A 20,880-nucleotide genomic window follows, 5' to 3' on the forward strand; every position below is an offset into this window, starting at 1 on the left:
GAGAAAGCAAATTGGGAAACATTCTTCTTATTATTATCTTCTGTACAGCCTTTCCTTTAATACCCCTTGACAAATGCCTTCCGGATAAAATAGGTAACTAACCCTAATTTTCTAACTATTTAGTTAGTAGGCTCAGTTATCAAACTAATTTATTTTTTAGCATCTCGAGTCTAAGAGACTCGATTTTGGCCTGTAAATCGAGTCTAAAAGACTCGATTTTCATGGTCTGATGTGTCATTTTTTCCACATCAAATCAGCTGGAAATCGAGTCTTTAAGCCTCGATTTACAACGATTATATAAACTTCTCCCATCACCCCAAAATCATAAAACAGAACCCAAATTTCTTTCAAATTTCAAATACCCTGAAGAGCCATTGCTAGCATAGGCCTCGTTCTTTCAAATTTCAAATACCCAAATTTCTCTCCTGCGACCCAGGTCGCGCTGGCCCAGGTCGCACTGGCCCTAGCCGTGCTGGCCCTGGCCGTGCGACCCAGGCCAGCGCGACCCAGGTCGAGCGGGCCCAGGTCGCGCTGGCCCTGGCCGCGCGACCTAGGCGAGCGCGACCCAGGTTGCGCGGCCAGGTCGTGCTGGCCCTGGCCATGCGACCCAGGCCAGCGCGACCCAGGCCGCTCGACCTAGGCCAACGTCGCGCAGCCTGGGTTGCACTGGCCTGGGTCAGTTTTTTCTTGGGTTTTCAGTTTGATTTGATTTTGTTCTTGGGTTTTTTGTCACTTTGGAAGTTTGAGAAATGAGAATGGGAGAAGAACGACCAGACACTTGAAAGTTTGATTTGATTTTGGGAGAAGAACGACCCAGACACTTGAAACTTGAAAATGTGTGTACTGTAGATGTAAATCGAGTCTTAGAGACTCGATTTACAGGTGGACGTCTCCTAACATAAGTGCCACCTCGGACCTGATCAAAGCATGAAAATCGACCCTCAAATACTCGATTTATAGGCCAAAATCGAGTCTCTTAGACTCGAGATGCTAAAAAATAAATTAGTTTGATAATTGAGCCTACTAACTAAATAGTTAGAAAATTAGGGTTAGTTACCCATTTTATCCAATGCCTTCCCCTCTAACCTATGTCTGGTACCCTTCCAACTAACCCTTACTCCAACTAAACCCAATTCCTAACTAACTCCTAACTAATTGAGTTGCCACCTTGTTACAACTTGCACATTACAATACCAGCAATTACAAACCACACTATACAATGCTAATGGACTAATACACGTGCACAATTGCTTATAGTCATGCTACAAAATATCACACAAATATCCCATTCAATCATACCACAAAATATCCATAACAAATTTTTATGAAAAGTTCTACAATTTACATTCATGCTTGTAATTTGCCAAACGTTTAAAATGTTAAAAGAGTTTTTGTCAATTAAAGTTCTATAACTAAAAAGTTATACTAATAAGTGCTTGTTTGGTATTGTTTTAAAAAACTAAGTTTTAATTTTGAACTTTTGCAAAATAAGGCTATAATTGAAAATCTTTTTAGTGTTTTGATTGTTTGATAAATTGCTTTGAATAGTGTTTTAAAACTAGATTTTTTTTTTTTTTTTTTTTTTTTTATAAGATAGAAATTTTACTATAGAATAATTTAAGTGTATATGTGTAAAGCTTACTCCAGCTTTCGAGAGACTTGAATCCCAATCCTTGTCCCCCCACACCTCACAAACACTTATACTTGTGGAGTGACCATCGTGCCAAGGGTGCGCGGTGGTAAAACTAGATCTATAAAATATATATAAATAGTGAATTGTATAGTTTTTTCTATGAAGTTCCAAATTTCAAATTTAACCTTAAAGCCGAAATTGTCTATTTATGCTACTAGAGCTTTAAGGCTATTAAAATCATATTTATGGTAGTTTACCAATGGATTTTCCAAGTGACTAGACTGTGACATGGCAGTAAATTACATGTTAGAAATTAAGGCTCTACATGATGAGAAGCATAGACTTTGCATGGTTTTTAAAATTACGTAGCTATCAATGTAAAGCAGCTTATAAATCTTATTCTACGGCATCTTCTGGGTTCGCTTACCTCATTCCAACCGCGTCTAAAGAATTTATATTAACTTGTCAAATCAAACACCAACGCAAGAAGGCCATGTTTTTTTTATTCTTTGAACGATACTGACGGACAGACAAAAATAAGATGCTTGAAATGAAAGGGCAAAATGAAGTAACCTGTCACATTACAAGTAAGGATTACAAGCATTATTATTCAATACAAATTTGCGTGGAAGTCATGCTGTTTTCCTTTTCTTTATTATTTTAATCAGATAGCAAGGCTACACACACAAAATAAATAATAAATAAATAAAAATTGCAACATTTTTCTCGGATGAATCAGTAAATTTTTACTAGTTTTCATTTGAGTTATCACTGATATAACTCTTTTACTTACCATTAACATTTTGCCACCTCCATTGGTATGTGCGAAATTTATTGTGTTTATAGATTTTCTCTTTAATCAAACAATATAAAGCCAGTGTGCCGTGCAAGACCAAATGGTAAGAATGGAAGCTCCGTATTCTTCAAGGTAATGCCCCCAATGGCTAAAAAGGAACATCAATGATGTTAATCACGCGTGATGAATATATATTATTATGGGTCATGATCAATTAGCATAACTTTTTTCTTAATGTTACTCTATTTAATACTTTTTAAGTAGATTAATATTTTAAAAAATTGTACAGTTAGAATATGCGTGTTTTTTGTTTTTTAATATGCATGTCAAATTTTATGTTAATAGGGTATAATTTACTATTTGGTCCATGGTATCAATTATTTTATACATAATTTTAAGATACAAAATACTTGAAATTTAGATATTTTGTGAATACAATAATTATATATCTCTAATTATCTTGAAATTTTACTAGTATGGAAGTTATAAGTTTGGATGAAAAAGATATAATCTAACAATGGATTTGTTAAAATATACATTTAAATTTCAATAAAAAATTATTGAGGAATTTAACAACATGAAAAAAAAGAAAGAAAAAAAAAGTGTAATTCAAAACCAGAGGATCCTCTCCCATGTATCATGCAAATCTTTAGAAGACCTTATTAATTTTTATCAATTTGCCAAGCTTTATGATAAATATTTGAATCTTTTATATCCCATGCAAGCTTGTACCATTGGATGGTCCACCAAGCCTGTATTCTCATTTTCAAGAATTATTTTCTGATTTGTGGCATGGTAGAAACATGCATTTTTTTTTTAATTACTAAAAGAAAAACAAAATGAAATGTCAAATCTATAGTTTCTTTTATTAAATTAATTTCTTTTTTTGTAGATGAAACTTTGTTTGTTCTAAATTAAGCACAAATGCAAGCAAAAAAAAAAGGTTGTACACTTTGCACTAATCCAAAGCTAGAGAGTAAAGATAGAAGAGAAGCTAGGGAGGGCGAAAAGAGCAATTTATGTGCTGAGGAATATACCGTAAATCGAATAGATCAATGTTCATCAGTGGGATATGTATGGAATATATCATGGTTGGTTGTATACGAAAAATCAACTAAGCTGCCTTTTTGGTTTTTGTTATGTTATGTTTCCAATTCTGGATTCTATGGCTGGCGCCTTCAGGTTGATGAGGATGCTGTTTTTGGGTATCTTTGCTTTTCCACTTCCACCTCCTAAAAGTTGTCAATCGTCACTATAAAAGTGAACACAAATCTATAAATAATGAAAATTTTTAAAATAAATTTTGCTAGACTTGTTATTAGCTGTGGAATATAAACTAATCACCAATATAATGCATGATATTTCCCAAGTGTATGAGACATTACTGGCCAAAGAAAAAAAAATGTTATTGACTTGTATGTGCTACTACTTTTATGCCCAAAACACCTTGTGATGTGATTTATGCCACCATACGAATACACATTTGACATATGAGCTATATAGCAAAAGAACATTCAAAGGTATGGTTTATATAAATGAAGCTTTAATAAAATAAAAAATAAAATAAAAAAGTAACCGAAACGAATAAAATATTCACACTCAACAATAAAGGTAAGTTTCAATTAGTTTAATTATTAAAATTTATTATCATCGGCTAAAAGAGTTAGAATTGACTACATATGTAAATAATTAATTACTATCTTAACTTAATAATAAGATCAATCATTATAGAATAAACGTCATAGATTAAAATCTTATCATATTGTGGCAAAACATATTGTGATGTAAATCTGTTCTCAAAAAAATGTATAAACAAGCACGAGTCACGCACCAAAACGAAGTACTAATTTCACATGCTGAAATACTTACATGATACATTCTACAAGGTGGGTCCCAACTTGAGACGTGCTTCACTTCTATTGATCAGAGCAGAGATTTTGTAATTTTGGACCTTCAACAAGTCCTAGGGAGTAGAGAACTTTTTTTTTTTGTGGGTATGGGAAAATGTTTGTGTGTGTGGGTGAGGGGAGGGGTGCTTATATTACGGCTGCGTTTAGTTGAATATAAAATATTTTCAGGTGAAAATATTTTCGAGAAAGGAAAATATTTTCAAGTGTTTGGTTACATTCTAAAAAATGCTTTGGAAAATATTTTCTAGTGTTTGGTTGTGTTCTGAAAATGCTATTTTTCTACTAGTTTCTCACATTTTCTCAACCATTTTCTCAGCTTCCAAACAAATTTCATAATAGAAAATTTCAATATATAAACTTAAAACAAACAAAATCAAAACAAAACCAAACAAAAATTAGAACAAAACATTTGTTAACACCAAAATCTCGGTCAAACAGAGAGAAGGAGGAAGAGAGAGTGATCGATAAGTGAGGGAAAGGGAGAGGTAGATCGAGAAAGAGAGAGATTGGGCATGGGTGGTTCATGTGGATCGGAGCTCATGGATGTGGATTGGAGCTCATGGAGGAGGGATCGGAGCTCTTGGATGTGGATCGATCTCGCCGGTGCTGGGGTGCTGGTGTGCGATCTCGGTGGTGCTTGGATGAACAGAGCACTCACCGTCGCATGGAGGGGACGAGGACAGCGATCTGACCAGCGTGATCGTGGGTTTGACGGCGCGATCTCTCTCTCTCTCTCTCTCTCTCTGTTTGCGCGTCTGTGAGTCCTTCTTTCTCTCTTTGCGCGTCTTCGGAAATGGTTTGAAGTGAAAATAACAACGGAAAATATTTTACGCCCCGTTGCCCTTATTTTACAGTCAATACTGAAAACATTTTCAGTAACAACCAAACACCCACTTTTACGGAAAAGCATTTCCGAAAGTGGTTTGAAGCCAAAACAAACGCACCCTAAATAGAAGGTCATTTCCTTTTGGAATCAAAATAAAAGGTCATTTAAACAATATTACAAAAGCTAATAACTTTTTATTATACTAAATTAATATCTTGAAAAATCCTATAATAGATTACGTATTCTTTATGTTCTTAATATGTATGTTAGTTTGCCAAATACCTTATAACTCAATTGATATTTTATAATATTTTCAATAATGATATCTAGTGGTCTAGGGTTTAAATCCCCTTCTCCCAACTATCACATTATCAAAAAAATAAAATAAAAATTATGCCAAATTTCATGTCAATCGAACATGTCATAGATGATATAGTTTAGATGTCTAATCATCTTAAAATTTTGCAAGAATTGAGTTTATGAAGAAAATTTTATTCAACGGTAGACTTTGTCAAAATTCTTGTGCAATGAAAAAGATATTGAGTAGTGTAACATTGTTTAAACTTTAAACTGTTACAATAGGTATATCTTGAGCTTAACTCTTAAATATATATTGAATTATTGTTTATGATTAGTGTACAGACCAGAAAAATAAGTAGTCTAGGCCCACCTAGAGTAGTGGGTCATGCCTTTCAACCCTGGCCCAAATCAATAGAATTTGTAAGAGGAGGGAACGAAAAACAACAAAGGGCTTTACCCGAGGACAGCAACTAGGAAAAATAAGGTTTATATTAAGGAACAAATGGCTATTTAGCTCTCCACAAGTTCTCCCGAGGAGACTAAGGGTCCGTTTGGATTGAACTTATTGTTGTTGAAACTGAAAACTGAAAACTGAAAACTGAAAACACTGTAGTAAAATAATTTTTAAATGTGTGAAAAGTACCGTGGGACCTATTTTTAATGCGTGAACAGTGCTGCTACAGTGCGTGAACAGTATTGCTACAATGCATGAACAATAATTTTTGTCTTTGCACAGTAAATTTACTGTTCATACTCTGAAAAAAAAAAAAAAAAAAAAAAAAAAAAAAAAAAAAAAAAAAAAGGGACAGAAACGTTAAATGAAAATGTGAACTTTGGTTTCAGCTGAAACCAAACGCTCACTAAGTCTGCATCAAAAGTAATACTGTTTACTCTCTTTTCTCAATGTTCTTCCTTCTAATTTCTTTAATCTTTTTCCCTTTTCTTTTCCAATGCTCTTCCCTTTTCTTATATCCCTTTACCTCCATCACATTTCCACCATCTATTTCTACCTAACCTCCCTCATTTTTTTTACTCTTGTTACCTTTCACATCTGAAGAAGATGGCGGAAGGAGTCTACTTAGCTGTGGCTTACACTATTCAGGTCACTTCCTCATCAATGCGATTGATAAAGCTGTTGTCTACCATTTAATGCGGATGCAACAGACTATACCAGGCCAAAAGCTTCCCTACTGCCCACTAACTTCCACTCCCTTTAGATCCTAGCTCCCATTTAGAATACCACAGAGTACCATGATTCATTTCTTCTCCTCCTCGGGTGGCTTCCTTCCTTGAGCTCGTGCCTTGCAGCATTTCCACGTTAGTGTTGCGACCTTTCAACTTCATCCTCGGTCCTTGGGCACCCACAATTAGTGACATATCCGTTTGTAGACTTATATACTAAAATTTGTAGCAATCCTAGCATTACTTAAATTTTTTCTATAATCTTTTTCATAGAGTTGATATGTTGTGATTGGTGCTGAATTAATGCGACGATTCTAATCATAACTCGTCATATTTACAATTATGTAAAAATTGGTAAAAATATTTGTATACTTAGCATTTCTCTTTACACCTTGGTTACTCTCCTCTTATTATTATCATTGCCTAAAACAAAACAATATTATTTGTTATTTAGGTCATTCTATAGATTCTCAAAAAAAAAAAAAAAAAAAAAAAGTCATTCTATAGGTTTTTTTTACCAGTGTCATACTTACCTGATCTTAATTTAGTTTTTTTTTTTTTTGAGCTAATAATCTTAATTTAGTTAATTGTTGGTTTGAACTATTAAAAATTGCAAAACTAAAATATAGTTCCTTAAGTGTAGTGCATTATGTTTTCTAATTAAAGTCAAATACATGGTAATATAAACAATATTATTTTTTCAAACGACAATTATATTCAATACAGCTATATCTTTGGATACAATTAATGAACCTAAATTAATAATCCTGACAAAAAGAGAAAGCGCAATTACGTCAATTCAATTGCAGAAATTATGAAAAAAAGAAAAGAAAAGAAAAGAAGAGCAACTCAAATGACCGGTAAATCCGTTAAATAACAGCGTATCCAAGTACAACAACTACATAGAATATATGTTTGATTTTGAAACAGTCACACAGCTAATCTAGGCCACAACTCCGCGCCTCTCTTTTCTTCTCTCTCAAATTTGCTTCACTTTAGATTTCCCTTTTCTTTCTATTTTTTTCCTTCTTGTTCTGTACTTTTTTGTTTTTTTTGTTTCCTTCCTCTTTCATTCCTCAAATCTTGTCCACAAAGCTCTTTACTTTCCTTTCGAATCCACCTATTCATCACCCCCACTACCTTTTTGTTTTTGGGTTTTTGTCCCTCTTTCTTTTTATTTTCTGTGGGGGTGAGTTTTTTTTAATTAGTGTTTTAATTAATTTTTAATATTATACTAGTTATTTTTCTGTATTTGTTGCATTGGGTTTTTTGGTTCTTCCAGAGAATTGCCAAATTTGAATATTTATGATAAACTCAGGGTTTTGAGCTCCTAGTTTTGTGGGGTTGGATTCAAATTTTCTTTTTCTTTTTTTTTGAAAATTTTGATTTTGAAATCTATTATTGACAACTGAGTAAGAAAAAGTTTAACTTTTTTGAGTTTTTTCATTGTCCATTTCGATTATTTCAAAAAAAATTTGTTAGTTTTGGTTTGAACTGGAAAGCAAATAAATGTTATCTATGAAATACAGTCCATTTTTTTTTACTACAATTAGTCCTGTTTTTGAAGAAAAAACTTGTTGAGTATTTTTGGGTTTCCTTTGTTTTTTGCATTTTCTGAAATTTCTGATTTAAAATGGATTTGAGCAATGGTGAGGGATGTGGAGCTGTCATGGCAGCTGACAAGTCCAAAAATCATGAAGTAGACATTGATTTGAAAGTGTCTAATTCCAAAGAGGAGGCCTTGAGCTCAAAAGTGAATGATGTGGGAAGTATTAGTAGCAAGGATATGTTTTTCAGGGCTGATATGATTGACTTCAAAAGCTTGGATATTCAGCTGGAAAAGCACTTGAGCCGGGTTTGGTCAAAAGACAGGGAGGTGAAGACTCACAAGGAAGAGTGGGAGATTGAATTGGCTAAATTGGATCTAAGAAATGTTATAGCTCATGGGACTTATGGGACAGTATACCGAGGTGTCTATGATGGCCAAGATGTTGCAGGTAATTTGATCAGTCATTCTGCTTTCCTTGTTTAAGAATTCATCATATATCCTGCCAATGAGGTATCGCTCAACAGGCACTTCCTTCTCCCATAATAATGGGATGAAGGGTGAGGCCATGGGTTCAAGAACCACTGAGTGTGAGTATAACTTATCAACAAGTAAATCATATATCTCTCTTAATGATATACTTACTTTGTTAGATTTATGTTTTTGGCTATCTTATTCTTAGTGTTCCATTGTTTAAAAATTGGGTGCATGCTTTATAATGAATTCAAACTATTAGTTAAACTGGAGTGAAGAAAAAGTAACTTGTGTTACCTATCAAAAAATATAAAAAAGTACCTTGTGAAGTATATTGCTAGGCACAGTGCTAAACGATTTTTCAGACCTTCAAATCCTGAATCGTGGAATTCAATTTCTGATTCTGTGCTTTTAACTCACCTCCTCCCCCTCTAAGAATAAGGTGGGGGTGTGGCCATGGCTCATGGGTTCAAAACCCACCAGCTGTGTGTATAAATTAATTATTTCAATCAAATTCTTGTGCTGACAATCCTTAGTTTGGGGCAGAATAAGCAGCACACGTGATATATGATGAGTTTTACAGGGTGTGGCTTTCATCATGTGTGAGAGCCACTCATTTTGAGGCATGATCCTTCCTCAATTTGTATTTAGAGGCTGCATCTTGAAGCTTTTGAATATCCCTTGAAGGCCAAGCCCAACATACCTTCGACAGTATGTTGTGTATCATATCTTTTATGGTTTTATAAGAAACCTTTGCTTAGGGGATTGGGTAGGTATTTTGTGCAATTTCAAGTGTGCACTAATATATTCTGAAGAACGATAGATTGTAAAACAATAAACATATGCAATACACTATTAAGTTCTGCATATATGTTAAGTTAATGAGAAGAAAATTTGTAAAATATCTAAGTATTCAATGTAGGTGCCATGTTCTCAAGTGTCTAACATACCAATTTTTATATAGAGAAGTGGCCTGCTGTATTTGTCTGTAACTTCGTGTTATTTGTTGAAATTTTACTGTCAGTAGAAAATGTTTTCCTTTGAAATCTTAGAGACATTCCTTTCTTGGGAGTTTTAAAGTTTCAATCTTGGTTCAGATTTGACTTTTTTATCTTCGAAAAATCTGCTAAATTTATTCTCAGTGATTGCCTTTGCAGAATCCTGTTTCTGTTAACAACTAAAATCTGATTAAAACTTTAGAGAAATCTGTTTTCTATGATATTTCCCCAAAATTTAAGATGCTTGTATGATGTAATGTCTCTTGGAACATTTTAAACAAATTTCCATTATGTTAATACTTAGTAACATTTTGGTTACAGTTCTTAAAATTGGATGTCATATAGAAGGTAACAGTCTTTTAAGTTAGTATTTTTATGTTATCATTAGCTGTAACCTTGTATAGCTGTATTAGGTTTTTGGCTGTCTGTCCACTTCATTTCCTAGATTATCTCCATTCCTGCTCCCAAGGTGCAAACTAGATGCTTAGTCCAAAGATTCATGTGATTTATTTTTGTTGGGACTCCCATAGAAAGTGCTGGGTGTCTGTCAACATTTGCTTCCAATGGATGACAGATACTGTGCTAGAAACTTGATAATCAAATAGTATTCTGATACCTAATAGAATAATGTTAAATGACTAAATTTATGTAAGAGTGTCATTATATCAGCTTCAATTCATTAAGCATCAGTCAAACTGAGGACTTGATTGCTCCATTTCTTTTAACTGCATGTAGTGCAGGAGGTGACAGTTGAGCCAGAGCTCATTGACGGGTTTTGTGCTAAATATTCAGTTGATGTAGTATTTTTCTTCTGAATTTGGACTATGAGGTTTACTATATTATATCAGAAAGCAATACATTTATGCGTGTTTCCATATATACATAAATATGTACATGTCTGTGAGTGCTTTGTAAGTATGATGATGTGTCAAATATCAGCCTTAATAATTGTAAAAAGCAGTGTGCTTTCAGTTCTATGAAATAACCCCTGAAACATTGCTGAACAGTTCAATAGCATTAAATTATCTCATTTCTGTATATAGATAAAATTTTTGAAAGGACTGACTGTCCACTGTTATTCTTAATATTTATAGTGAAGCTATTGGACTGGGGAGAGGATGGTATTGCCACAGCTGCTGAAACTGCTGCTCTTAGGGCATCGTTTCAGCAGGAAGTTGCTGTTTGGCATAAGCTTGACCATCCAAATGTTACAAAGGTAGAATTTATGCATCTTTGATGAATACTATGATGCCATGCATCAGTCCACACATGCGTGCACATGCACACAAAGAGTTTAAAAAATAATCATTTGACTGGTTATATTTGATAACAAGAGAAAAACTTTTATCTTTTTGTCAAGTGATAACAATAGAACTGAGGCCCAATTGAGTTAAGTTGTATTAACTTCAATAGTTTATTTATGTTAAGTTTTAAATTCAAATAATCTTTTCAACAGTTTATTGGAGCTTCAATGGGAACTTCGAATCTCAAATTCCCCTTGAAGAATGAATCAGGTGAAGGTCATAATCCTCTTCCATCCAGGGCATGTTGTGTTGTTGTTGAGTACCTTCCGGGTGGGACTTTAAAGAAGTTTTTAATTAGGAATGTGAGAAAGAAACTTGCCTTTAAGGTTGTCATTCAAATTGCTTTGGATCTCTCTAGAGGGTAAGTATATTAATTATATTAGGCTGGAGTTATATTACAGTATGCTGTTGGATTTAAATTATTGGATCATGACTATGTATTCTTTAATCCAACCTTGCAGGTTGAGTTATCTTCACTCAAAAAAGATTGTACATCGTGATGTCAAAACGGAAAATATGCTGCTAGATTCTCAGAGAACTTTGAAAATTGCTGATTTTGGGGTTGCTCGTGTTGAAGCCCAAAACCCAAAGGACATGACTGGAGAAACTGGTACCCTTGGGTACATGGCCCCAGAGGTACCCACTCCTTTTTTACAGAATTCAGTCATGTCTACAATTGGGAGTATCATAACCATATAATGTTCAATTCCACAAAATCCTTTTAGTGGTGTGTTTCATTTTGAGTCCCTTAGAAGCAAAAATGAGTTACTAAGGATTTGAAGCAAGTTGTTATACTCCCTATTTCTGGCTATAATTTCCCTTTGCTTAAAGCTAGAGACAACTTTAAGAAGATAATTTTTGCAGGTCCTTGATGGTAAGCCCTACAATAGAAAATGCGATGTCTACAGTTTTGGAATATGCTTGTGGGAGATCTATTGCTGTGACATGCCTTATCCTAATCTTAGTTTTGCTGAAGTTTCATCTGCAGTTGTGCGGCAGGTTCGTTTTTTGTTTATAACAACACTACAGGATTAGGTTCTTCAGCAAGTGTCACTATACATATGTATATAAAGTACAGAAATTCAAAGCTGCAATTATCAACTAGTCTACTTGGAAACATCCTTTGGCATTGCCTTTTATTTTATTTTATTTAAAAAGAAAACTTCATTGATTTATAAAATTCAAATCTTTTTACTCCAGTGCCTAGTGATATAAATTATGTGCTTAATATCTATGTTCTAGCTTAAATGGCCTTTGTCTGGGGTCTTTGAATCATTTTGATCACCAAAAATTTTCTGCAATCTTAGGTACTGCTTTACTTCCAAACCTGTGAAAGGTCAATAGTTGGCCTTAAGAGATTTTGACTAGTTTATTTTCCTTCGACTTACAATTCGCTTATCTCCAAATATTGGAAAACCGTATGCATGTTTTTTCCTTATACAAAATGGTACCTTATTCATTGCACCATGTAGCAAATGTCTATCGTTCCATGCGTGCTTTTGGCCTAGGGGCCGTGTTTAAGGTTGGAATATATTCAGCCCTGATCCCTAGATGGCTTGTATCTTTGGGTGTTTTATCTGGGTGCTCTAGGTCATAGAATCTGACTTTTTGCTGAAAGTTTGTTTACAAAAAAACAAGATTTTTAAAAAGCTGTGTATAAGCAAATAAGCTAAAAAGTTAAAAGAAAAAGAGGTGTTGGCAAACGCACACACTTGCCTACCATAAAAAGTGATGCTATGTTGATGAAATGTGTTTGAAATTGTTTTTGACAGAACTTACGCCCAGAAATCCCAAGATGTTGTCCAAGTTCATTGGCGAGCATCATGCGAAAATGTTGGGATACACACCCAGAGAAACGTCCAGACATGGATGAGGTGGTGAGAATGTTAGAAGCATTAGACACTAGCAAGGGTGGTGGCATGATTCCTGATGACCAGGTTAATGGTTGTTTCTGTTTCAGCACAGCTCGTGGCCCATAATAGTATCATATTACAAGTGCAAATGAAGTTAGTCTTGCAGAACTAGTTTGCTTGACTTGCAAATGGTCTTAAAATAAGTAGTTCACAATTTTCTGTGGTGGATAAAAAGAAATACAATTGACATTTTAGAATTTGTGGTTCCTATGAGATCTTACACAATTTCACTGTATAGAGATTGGTGGGGCAACAATTTATAACTGTAATCACTTTTGTTGCATAATATTAGTCTGCAACTTTGTATTTGTTACATAACTAAGCAAATCCCAAGAAATAAAATAATCTGTCTGTTAAAAAGCAGAAACGATGAACAAAAAAAAAAAAAACCATTTGTTTCTACGCATACCTTCTCTATGATTAATCTTACAATATGCAGGATCTATATAAGTGTTCTATAATGCCTCTCACGAAATGAATATTATTGAGACTATTATGTTGGAGTTTGTTACAAGAATAAAACACGACATCCATAAGCTAAATGTTCAAATGAATTTGGTGAAAAAAGCAAGAGAGAAGCTTATAGATAATCAAAGGATATTATGTCAAGAGATGCAACTCTTTGGCAATGCGGCATAACCTTTGGTAATGAGTTGGATTGGGCTTATTATGGACATACTTTATTTGGGTTTGGTCTGTAATTTAAACATTGCCTTTAAGCTTCATGAAGTAAATTTAGGAGTATTTGTGAATTTAATTTCATTGTTAAACTATTGTAAGAACTCTTTTTATAAAAATAAGGTAGAGGGTGAGATCGTGAGTTTATGACCCATCATGTCATGTAATTGCACATTTCCACTAGAACATGAATATCGAATCTACAGTGTGCAAGATTGCAATTTGAGGGGGTTATGATTCTTATGAATAACCATGAAAGACTATTCTCTCTGCCCATTGCGTGTTTGGCATATTATGGGGATGAGCATGTTCTATGTTGTGAGTGGGAATCTACTTGTGTTGCACAAAAGAATTGTGCTTATCACCAAGTCCAATTTGAAAAAAGTGAGATGGTGGACTTATAATCAGCCCCAATTATAGATAGGCAGATCATGGAAATGTGATACTAATTAGTAATTACCTCTCTCTTTCTTTGTGAGAGGTTGTGTAGGTTCAAACTCAATAATAATGGAAATAACACAAAGAGAAACTGAATAATACTTTTGAATATTATTAATTTGAAGAGAAAAATTACACAACATTATTTGGATTAAGGCGACACTCGCTCTCTTTAAGGAGATTCAAGCCCTTGGTTGGTTGCTCCACCAGAAAGAACAACCTTCCTTGCCAAGAACCTCTCTATTTTTTAGTGTATAAGCACCTCTCTCTTGCGCATGTATCTAGCCCAATATCTGAATCAATACATATTGGCCCATTAATCACCACAATTAAAAAGAATAACGTAGTCTCTCTCATTTTCAATGTGGGATTAAACCATTTCTCCAACTCCCACATCTTTACAATTATGTTGCAATATAAATTCATTTTAATTAATTAATATTAAAATGCTCCAACAATCCCCCACTCATTTTAATATTAAAATTATTTTAGTTAAAGAGAGATGACTAGGCAAAGACAGTTCACTATGCATCATGAACGTGTGCACATTGAATCTTCACTTTGTAAAATAGCGATCTCAACTCTAGAATCGTAGTGGTCTCCGACTTGAACTAAGTAGTGACGCTTTGGGGAAATTAAGCGTCACTGCTTACACATAACAACTTAGGTGTTGATATGAACTTTTATATCTAGCACTTTACGGCCGTTTGCTGATCTCAGTTTCATGAGTGTATTTGAGATTAAGTCCAAATCTCATAGGGAGCGGCCCCACCCCCACTCTCACATAAGTGAAATTTTGTCAAGGGTGCTCTTATAATTCTGACACCCCACTCATATGAGCTACAAATTTTATAAAGAGTTTTTTTACTCAACATCTCCACATTACTAGATAAATGCATTTATATCATAGTGATGAACAATTAAAAAATTATTTACAAAATAAATAATTAAAAAAATAAATAGTGCATTTCTTAGAACCATCGTATGGTTCATTTTTTGCATTGAACCCAATTCTCAGGATCTTTGGTCCTTGGGTTGGGTATCCCCATACATGGCTCATGATTCTATGAATTTTAGTCTCATCCCTCTCGATGTATTCCAGACCCTATCTTTTACCAAGACCTTGGTAAATGGATTTGCAAAATTATCATTAGATTTAATATAATCCACAGTTATGATGCCGCTACTTAAATAAGATCACACGGTATCGTGCTTTCTTCTTATAGGTCTGGATTTACCGTTGTAATAACGGTTTTTAACTTTACCAATTGCGACAATGCTATCACAATGAATAATATATGTGGAATTGGCTTTTCCTAAAATGGAATTTCATACAACAAATCTTTAAGCCAATATGCCTTTTCACTAGCTAAAGTTAACGCTATTAATTTAGCTTCCATTGTTGAATTAGCAATTATTGTTTGCTTTTTGGATTTCCAACAAATAGCACCACTACCTAAGGAAAAAATATAACCAGTGGTAGAGAGAGAATCACTTGACAAAATATTCCAATTGACATCACTAAAAGCTTCAATCACAATGGGGTACTTTTTATAAAATAAGCTATAGCTTTTGGTATCAATTAAATATCCCATGACTTGCTCAATAGCTAGCCAATGATCTCTACTAGGCTTGCTAGTAAATTTGCTAAGCACTCCTATTGCATATGCAATGTCAGGTCTAGTAAAATCAATAGCATAACACAAACTACCAATGATGCTAGTAGAATCCTTTTGATTAAAAATCTCATTATCATTATTCACAGGAAATAAATGAACACTAGAATCAAAAGGAGTAGCTACACTTTTGTGATCATGAAAATTAATATTTTCTCAAAATTTTCTCAACATAATGTGATTGATTAAGAAATATTCCATAACATGTTTTTATAATTTTCATGCCCAAAATAAAATTAGCCTCACCAAGATCTTTCATATCAAAATGGTTTTTAAGCATATTTTTTGTCTCATTTATAACATGTATATTTGAGCCAAAAATCAACATATCATCCACATAAAAACTAATAATAACATGTAAATTATTTCATGATTTAGAATAAATAGACTTATTACATTCATTTGATTTATAACCATTCTTAGTCATGCAGGAATCAAACCTTTCATGCCACTATTTTGGTGCCCGTTTTAAGCCATATAGGGATTTAGTTAGCTTACATACCTTGCTTTCTTGTCCAGGCTCTACAAAGCCTTCGGGTTGATCCATATAAATCTCTTCCTCTAGGTCCCCATTTAGAAAAGCAATTTTTACATCCATTTGATGAATGTTCAAATCAAAAATTGTAGCAATAGCAATTAACAATCTAATAGATATAATTCTTGTTACCGGAGAAATTGAATCAGAGAAATCAAGATCAGCTTTTTGTTTAAAGCCTTTTGCAACAAGTCTAGCTTTAAACTTATATATTGATCCATACATTTTTAAATTTTTTCTAAGGACCCATTTACAACCTATGGTCTTACAACTCGGTGAAAGATCTACTAATTTCCAAGTTCTATTAGAAATTAGAGATTTCATCTCATCATTTACAACCTTTTAGCATCAGGTGATATCAAAACTTCTTTTAAATTTTGAGGATTTTCCTCAATGTTAAAAACATAATAATCAAGACTAAAATCCTTTTCAACTCTAGCGCTTTTACTTCTTCTAGGTTCTATTTCAATTTTTTTTTTTTTGATTTTGTAAGTGAGAAGTAGAAGAATTAGGTTGTGAAAAAATATTTTCTTCACCCCCACTATTTTTCAATTTAAAAGGAGAATTTTCTTCATGAAAAATTGCATCGCTAGATTCAAAAATTATTTTGTTTTCAAGATCAAAAAATCTATAGGTTGCACTATTAATTGCATAACCAAGAAAAGTACAGGTAGTAGCTCTTATACCAAATTTAGGTATTTTAAAATCAGTAAGCCTTACATAAACAAAACAACCCCATACTCTCAAATATCCCAAATTTGGTTTATGTCATTTTTACATCTCAAAAGGTGTGGTATGTGACTTTTTATGTGGCACCCTATTCAAAACATGACATGCAGTTAAAATAGCTTCACCCCAAAAATGTAAAGGTGCACCAGATTTAATTAACATGGCAATTTGTTAACTCAATTAGAGTTCTATTTTTTCTTTCAACCACACCATTAGAAGTAGGTGAATGTGGTGCAGTAGTTTCATGGATAATTCCCAAAGACTAAACAAATGAGTTGAATATACTTGATTCATACTCACGGCCTCTATTACTTCTTATTCTTTTTTATTTTTTTTACTGAATTGATTTTCAATTTCTTTTTAAAAATCTTGAAAAATTTCAAATACATCACTTTTATTTTTCAACAAATAAACAGTTTTATATTTTGAGAAATCGTCAATAAAAGTGATTATATCTATTTCTTCCATGAGTTCAAGTTCCCATAAATTCACATAAATCAGAGTGAATTAACTCAAGCAATTCGGTATTTCTTACAACACTTTTATGAGGCATTTTTGTAATCTTAGCTTGACTACAAGTTTCACATTTTTCAAAATCTTTTGACAGTCTTGGAATTAATCCTAAACTACTCATGATTCCCACATATTTACTATTTATATGACACAAACGAGCATGCTAAAAATTAACAGAAGAAAGCATATAAATTGAACTGGTAGATACTTTATTATTCTCAACATTTAATTTAAACATTCCATCACAAGCATAACCTTTGCCCACAAATAATCCCGTTTTAGTGATTACATAATTATCAGATTCCATAGTCTGCTTGAAGTTAGCCTTGTTAAGCAAAAAGCTTGACATCAAATTCTTCCTCATGGACAGAGTGTAAAGCACATCTTTCAATGTTAGCACACGTTTAGGAGTGAATTTCAAATCGACCTCACCACTCCCAAGAACCTTGGTTTTGCTAGAGTCACCAAGCATAACAGTTTTTTCTTCTTCACAAGGAGTGTACACCTTGAACCAATCTTTGTCATAGCAGATGTGCCTATTAGCACCAAAATTTGCCCACCACCCTTCAACATATTGTACCAAATTGATGTTTGTAATCATAGCCATTAAAGGCTCCTCGACTATGTTAGCCTGCGGAACAGATTCATGATTCTGAAATTTGCAAAATCGAGCAATATTCTCACTCTTACCACAGACAAAACAAGATCTATTAAATGGATCTTTTGAAGGGGGTCTTTGATTCTTTTTTTTTTTTTTTTTTTTTTTTTTTTTTTGGGTTTCCCCTTCCTTAAGGTTTATTATTATTTTTTAAAACTCTCTTTTTAGGCTTTAATTGACCATTTCTAGGAAAATGATTTTTTGGCATATTATTATTGGCTGAAGTAAGGTTTACCTTTGTGTTTAAATTACCATTGCTCTCTTGTGTCATGAGTGCATCTTGTCCTTTAGCCTCCTCCTTCACATGGATGCGTGTGATCAAAGTCTCCAAGGATGTCTCCTTTTGTTTGTGCCGCAAAGTCTTTTTGAACTTCCTCCAAGATTGTGGTAGTTTATCAACTATGCCAGCTACCACTAGATTATCTCCAATCTTTATGCTTTTGGATCTCAATTCTGCCACGATCATCTGGAAGTCTTGTGCTTGATCCACAACCAATTTCCCACCCATCATTTGGTAACGAAAAAATCTACTGATAGCATACTTCTTTGCACTAGCCTCCTCAGTATCATACTTGCTTTGTAAAACTTTCCATATTTTCTTGGTAGAATTATAAGTTGTATCGTAATAATCATAGAAATAATCGGCAAGACAATTCAAAAGATAAGTGCAACAATTGTATTCATCTTTTATATATTTATCTATTTTTTCTTGATGGGGACAAAATTCTTCCTCACTCATCTCATCAATAGAAACCTTTGAAGGATTCTTGTTAGTAAGGATGTAGGCGACTTTAAAATTGTAGGTGCAAACACAATACTAATGGAAATAACACAAAGAGAAACTGAATAATAGTTCTGAATATTATTAATTTGAAGAGAAAAATTACACAACACTATTTGAACTGAGACGCGACACTCGCTCTTTTTAATGGACTATCAGTTTGGACCCCCTCCCTTCACCTCTCCCTTGCGCACGTATCTAGTCCAATATTTGAATCAATACATATTAGCCCATTAATCACCACAATTAAAAAGAATAACATAGTCTCTCTCCTTTTCAATGTGGGATTAAACATTTTTACTAACTCCTCATCTTCCATATTAACTCCCACATCTTTACAATTATGTTGTAATATAAATCTATTTTAATTAATTAATATTAAAATGCTCCAACAGGTTGATTATGATTAAAAATTTAGATAAAACACGAGAGTGATCATGACAAAAGTTACATGGGACAAATGTGTATGCATGATGGGGACATGATAGAAGAGTATAGGGCCACATAACAAAATTTTTCTCTAAACTAATTTGGAGAAAAACCCTATGAACTTCTCATATATCTTTATATTGAGTGTGAGTTTTGAAAATTTAACTGTTGGATTGCATATTCTTATTATATCCTTAATACTTGCAAAATTTCAAGAAAATCAAAGATCAATTACTATGTCATCAAACAAATGTAAAAACTTTTAAGTTTTTGTAATTTGAACTTGTGTGTAAAAAATAAGTTTATTAATCGAATAGTAAATAACATTTAATTTGAGTGAAATTTGAGATGGATGTTGTAGGGTTAGTTTTTAGGGCCCAAGCCCAGCAAGTAGGCGATTCTGGCCCAAAGAACCCTATACAATGAATTTGTAGAGAGCAGGTTACAGAACTAGGACTCAACGAAGTAAACGTTAATTAATTTTAGGCCATGCAGCGGTTGAACGTAAGAATATCTCCTTTATCTCTACTGGATGTTCGGTTCGAGGAAATGTGTGGGTGCACCTAAGTTCCTAATTAAAGGATATAGTCTTTCTCTCTTTCTTCTGGCTTTTTCCGATCCCTTCTTTATGGGGATGCCCTTCTCTTATATAGTCTCCTTAAAGTAATAAGAGCCCTACAATTGTTGATTATCTGGATCTTCACTTGAGTGCCTGTCCCATCGGACGTCCACCCTACCTTTCTGTGAGTTGCAGTGGCCAAGGTAACACTGTTCACCTGTCCTCTCCACATTAATGCGGCCAGAAAAGTAGTTTCCTTGCATTTAATGCTGCAGTTGGGGTCTCCCCCTGGACATCCTATGCTCTTGTTCTTCTCCCTGCTTTGTGAGGCTCATCCTTACTACCAATATTTGTTTGGAATGACTCCTCATTATGGATAGGGTGCATGTTGGGCCCATATTTGGCACGTTCGAAGAGACATTCCTCCTCGGACGTCTTTTAAATAAGTTTGGACTTATTAGGGTTGGGCTGGAAGTCTTTTGGCGCCCTATTTTCTCCTTGGTTGTAGTTGGACTCTGTATAGGGCCCAAGGCCCGTTGTTTGACTTGAGAATTTTACCCTTACAGATGTTAAGAACATAAAGAATATGAAATTCAATGATTAGATTTTTAAAATTCACATACAAAAATGAAATATATGAGAAGTTTAAAAAGTTTCTCTCTAAATTAGTTTGGAAAGAAACTTTTTGTAAGTCACACCAAGTACTCTTCTAAATTTCCTTAAAATTAAATCTTATCCTTTCCATAAATGATTTGACACCATCAAAGCAAATTCTCTTAATATCTTACTTATTTTAATTGTTGTTAGGATCTAAACTGATATCAATATATATTACACCATTTTTTTTCACAATTCATTTAAGTGACGTGTGTGTGAGTGATGGAAATGCAGAAGTAACATTTTTTTTTTTCACCATTCACAAGGATATGTCAAAATTTCAATTAGTTTATTAAAAAAAAAAAAAATCACTTTCAATTTTTATTTTTGGGTATTACTTAAATA

General features: G+C 33.6%; 1 protein-coding gene across 1 annotated transcript; it reads left to right on the plus strand.

Annotated features, from left to right (window-relative positions):
- The first annotated feature begins 7,553 nt into the window (after positions 1–7,553).
- LOC115971912 (serine/threonine-protein kinase STY13-like) lies at positions 7,554–13,195 on the plus strand. The gene is made up of 6 exons (XM_031092015.1): positions 7,554–8,644; positions 10,760–10,881; positions 11,122–11,330; positions 11,431–11,605; positions 11,834–11,968; positions 12,742–13,195. The coding sequence occupies exons 1-6, from the start codon at positions 8,281–8,283 to the stop codon at positions 12,946–12,948; spliced, it is 1,212 nt and encodes a 403-aa protein (XP_030947875.1). The 5' UTR covers positions 7,554–8,280; the 3' UTR covers positions 12,949–13,195.
- Positions 13,196–20,880: the final 7,685 nt, after the last annotated feature.

Source organism: Quercus lobata, chromosome 12 (genome assembly GCF_001633185.2).
Source record: "Quercus lobata isolate SW786 chromosome 12, ValleyOak3.0 Primary Assembly, whole genome shotgun sequence".
NCBI lineage: Eukaryota > Viridiplantae > Streptophyta > Magnoliopsida > Fagales > Fagaceae > Quercus > Quercus lobata.

Bases quoted from the DNA above. Each gene is read 5' to 3' on its own strand.
- LOC115971912 (XM_031092015.1), top strand. From the start codon at position 8,281: ATGGATTTGAGCAATGGTGAGGGATGTGGAGCTGTCATGGCAGCTGAC. The intron at 11,331-11,430 runs GTAAGTATATTA...CCAACCTTGCAG, and splicing joins GCTTTGGATCTCTCTAGAGG to GTTGAGTTATCTTCACTCAA. The intron at 11,969-12,741 runs GTTCGTTTTTTG...TGTTTTTGACAG, and splicing joins CATCTGCAGTTGTGCGGCAG to AACTTACGCCCAGAAATCCC.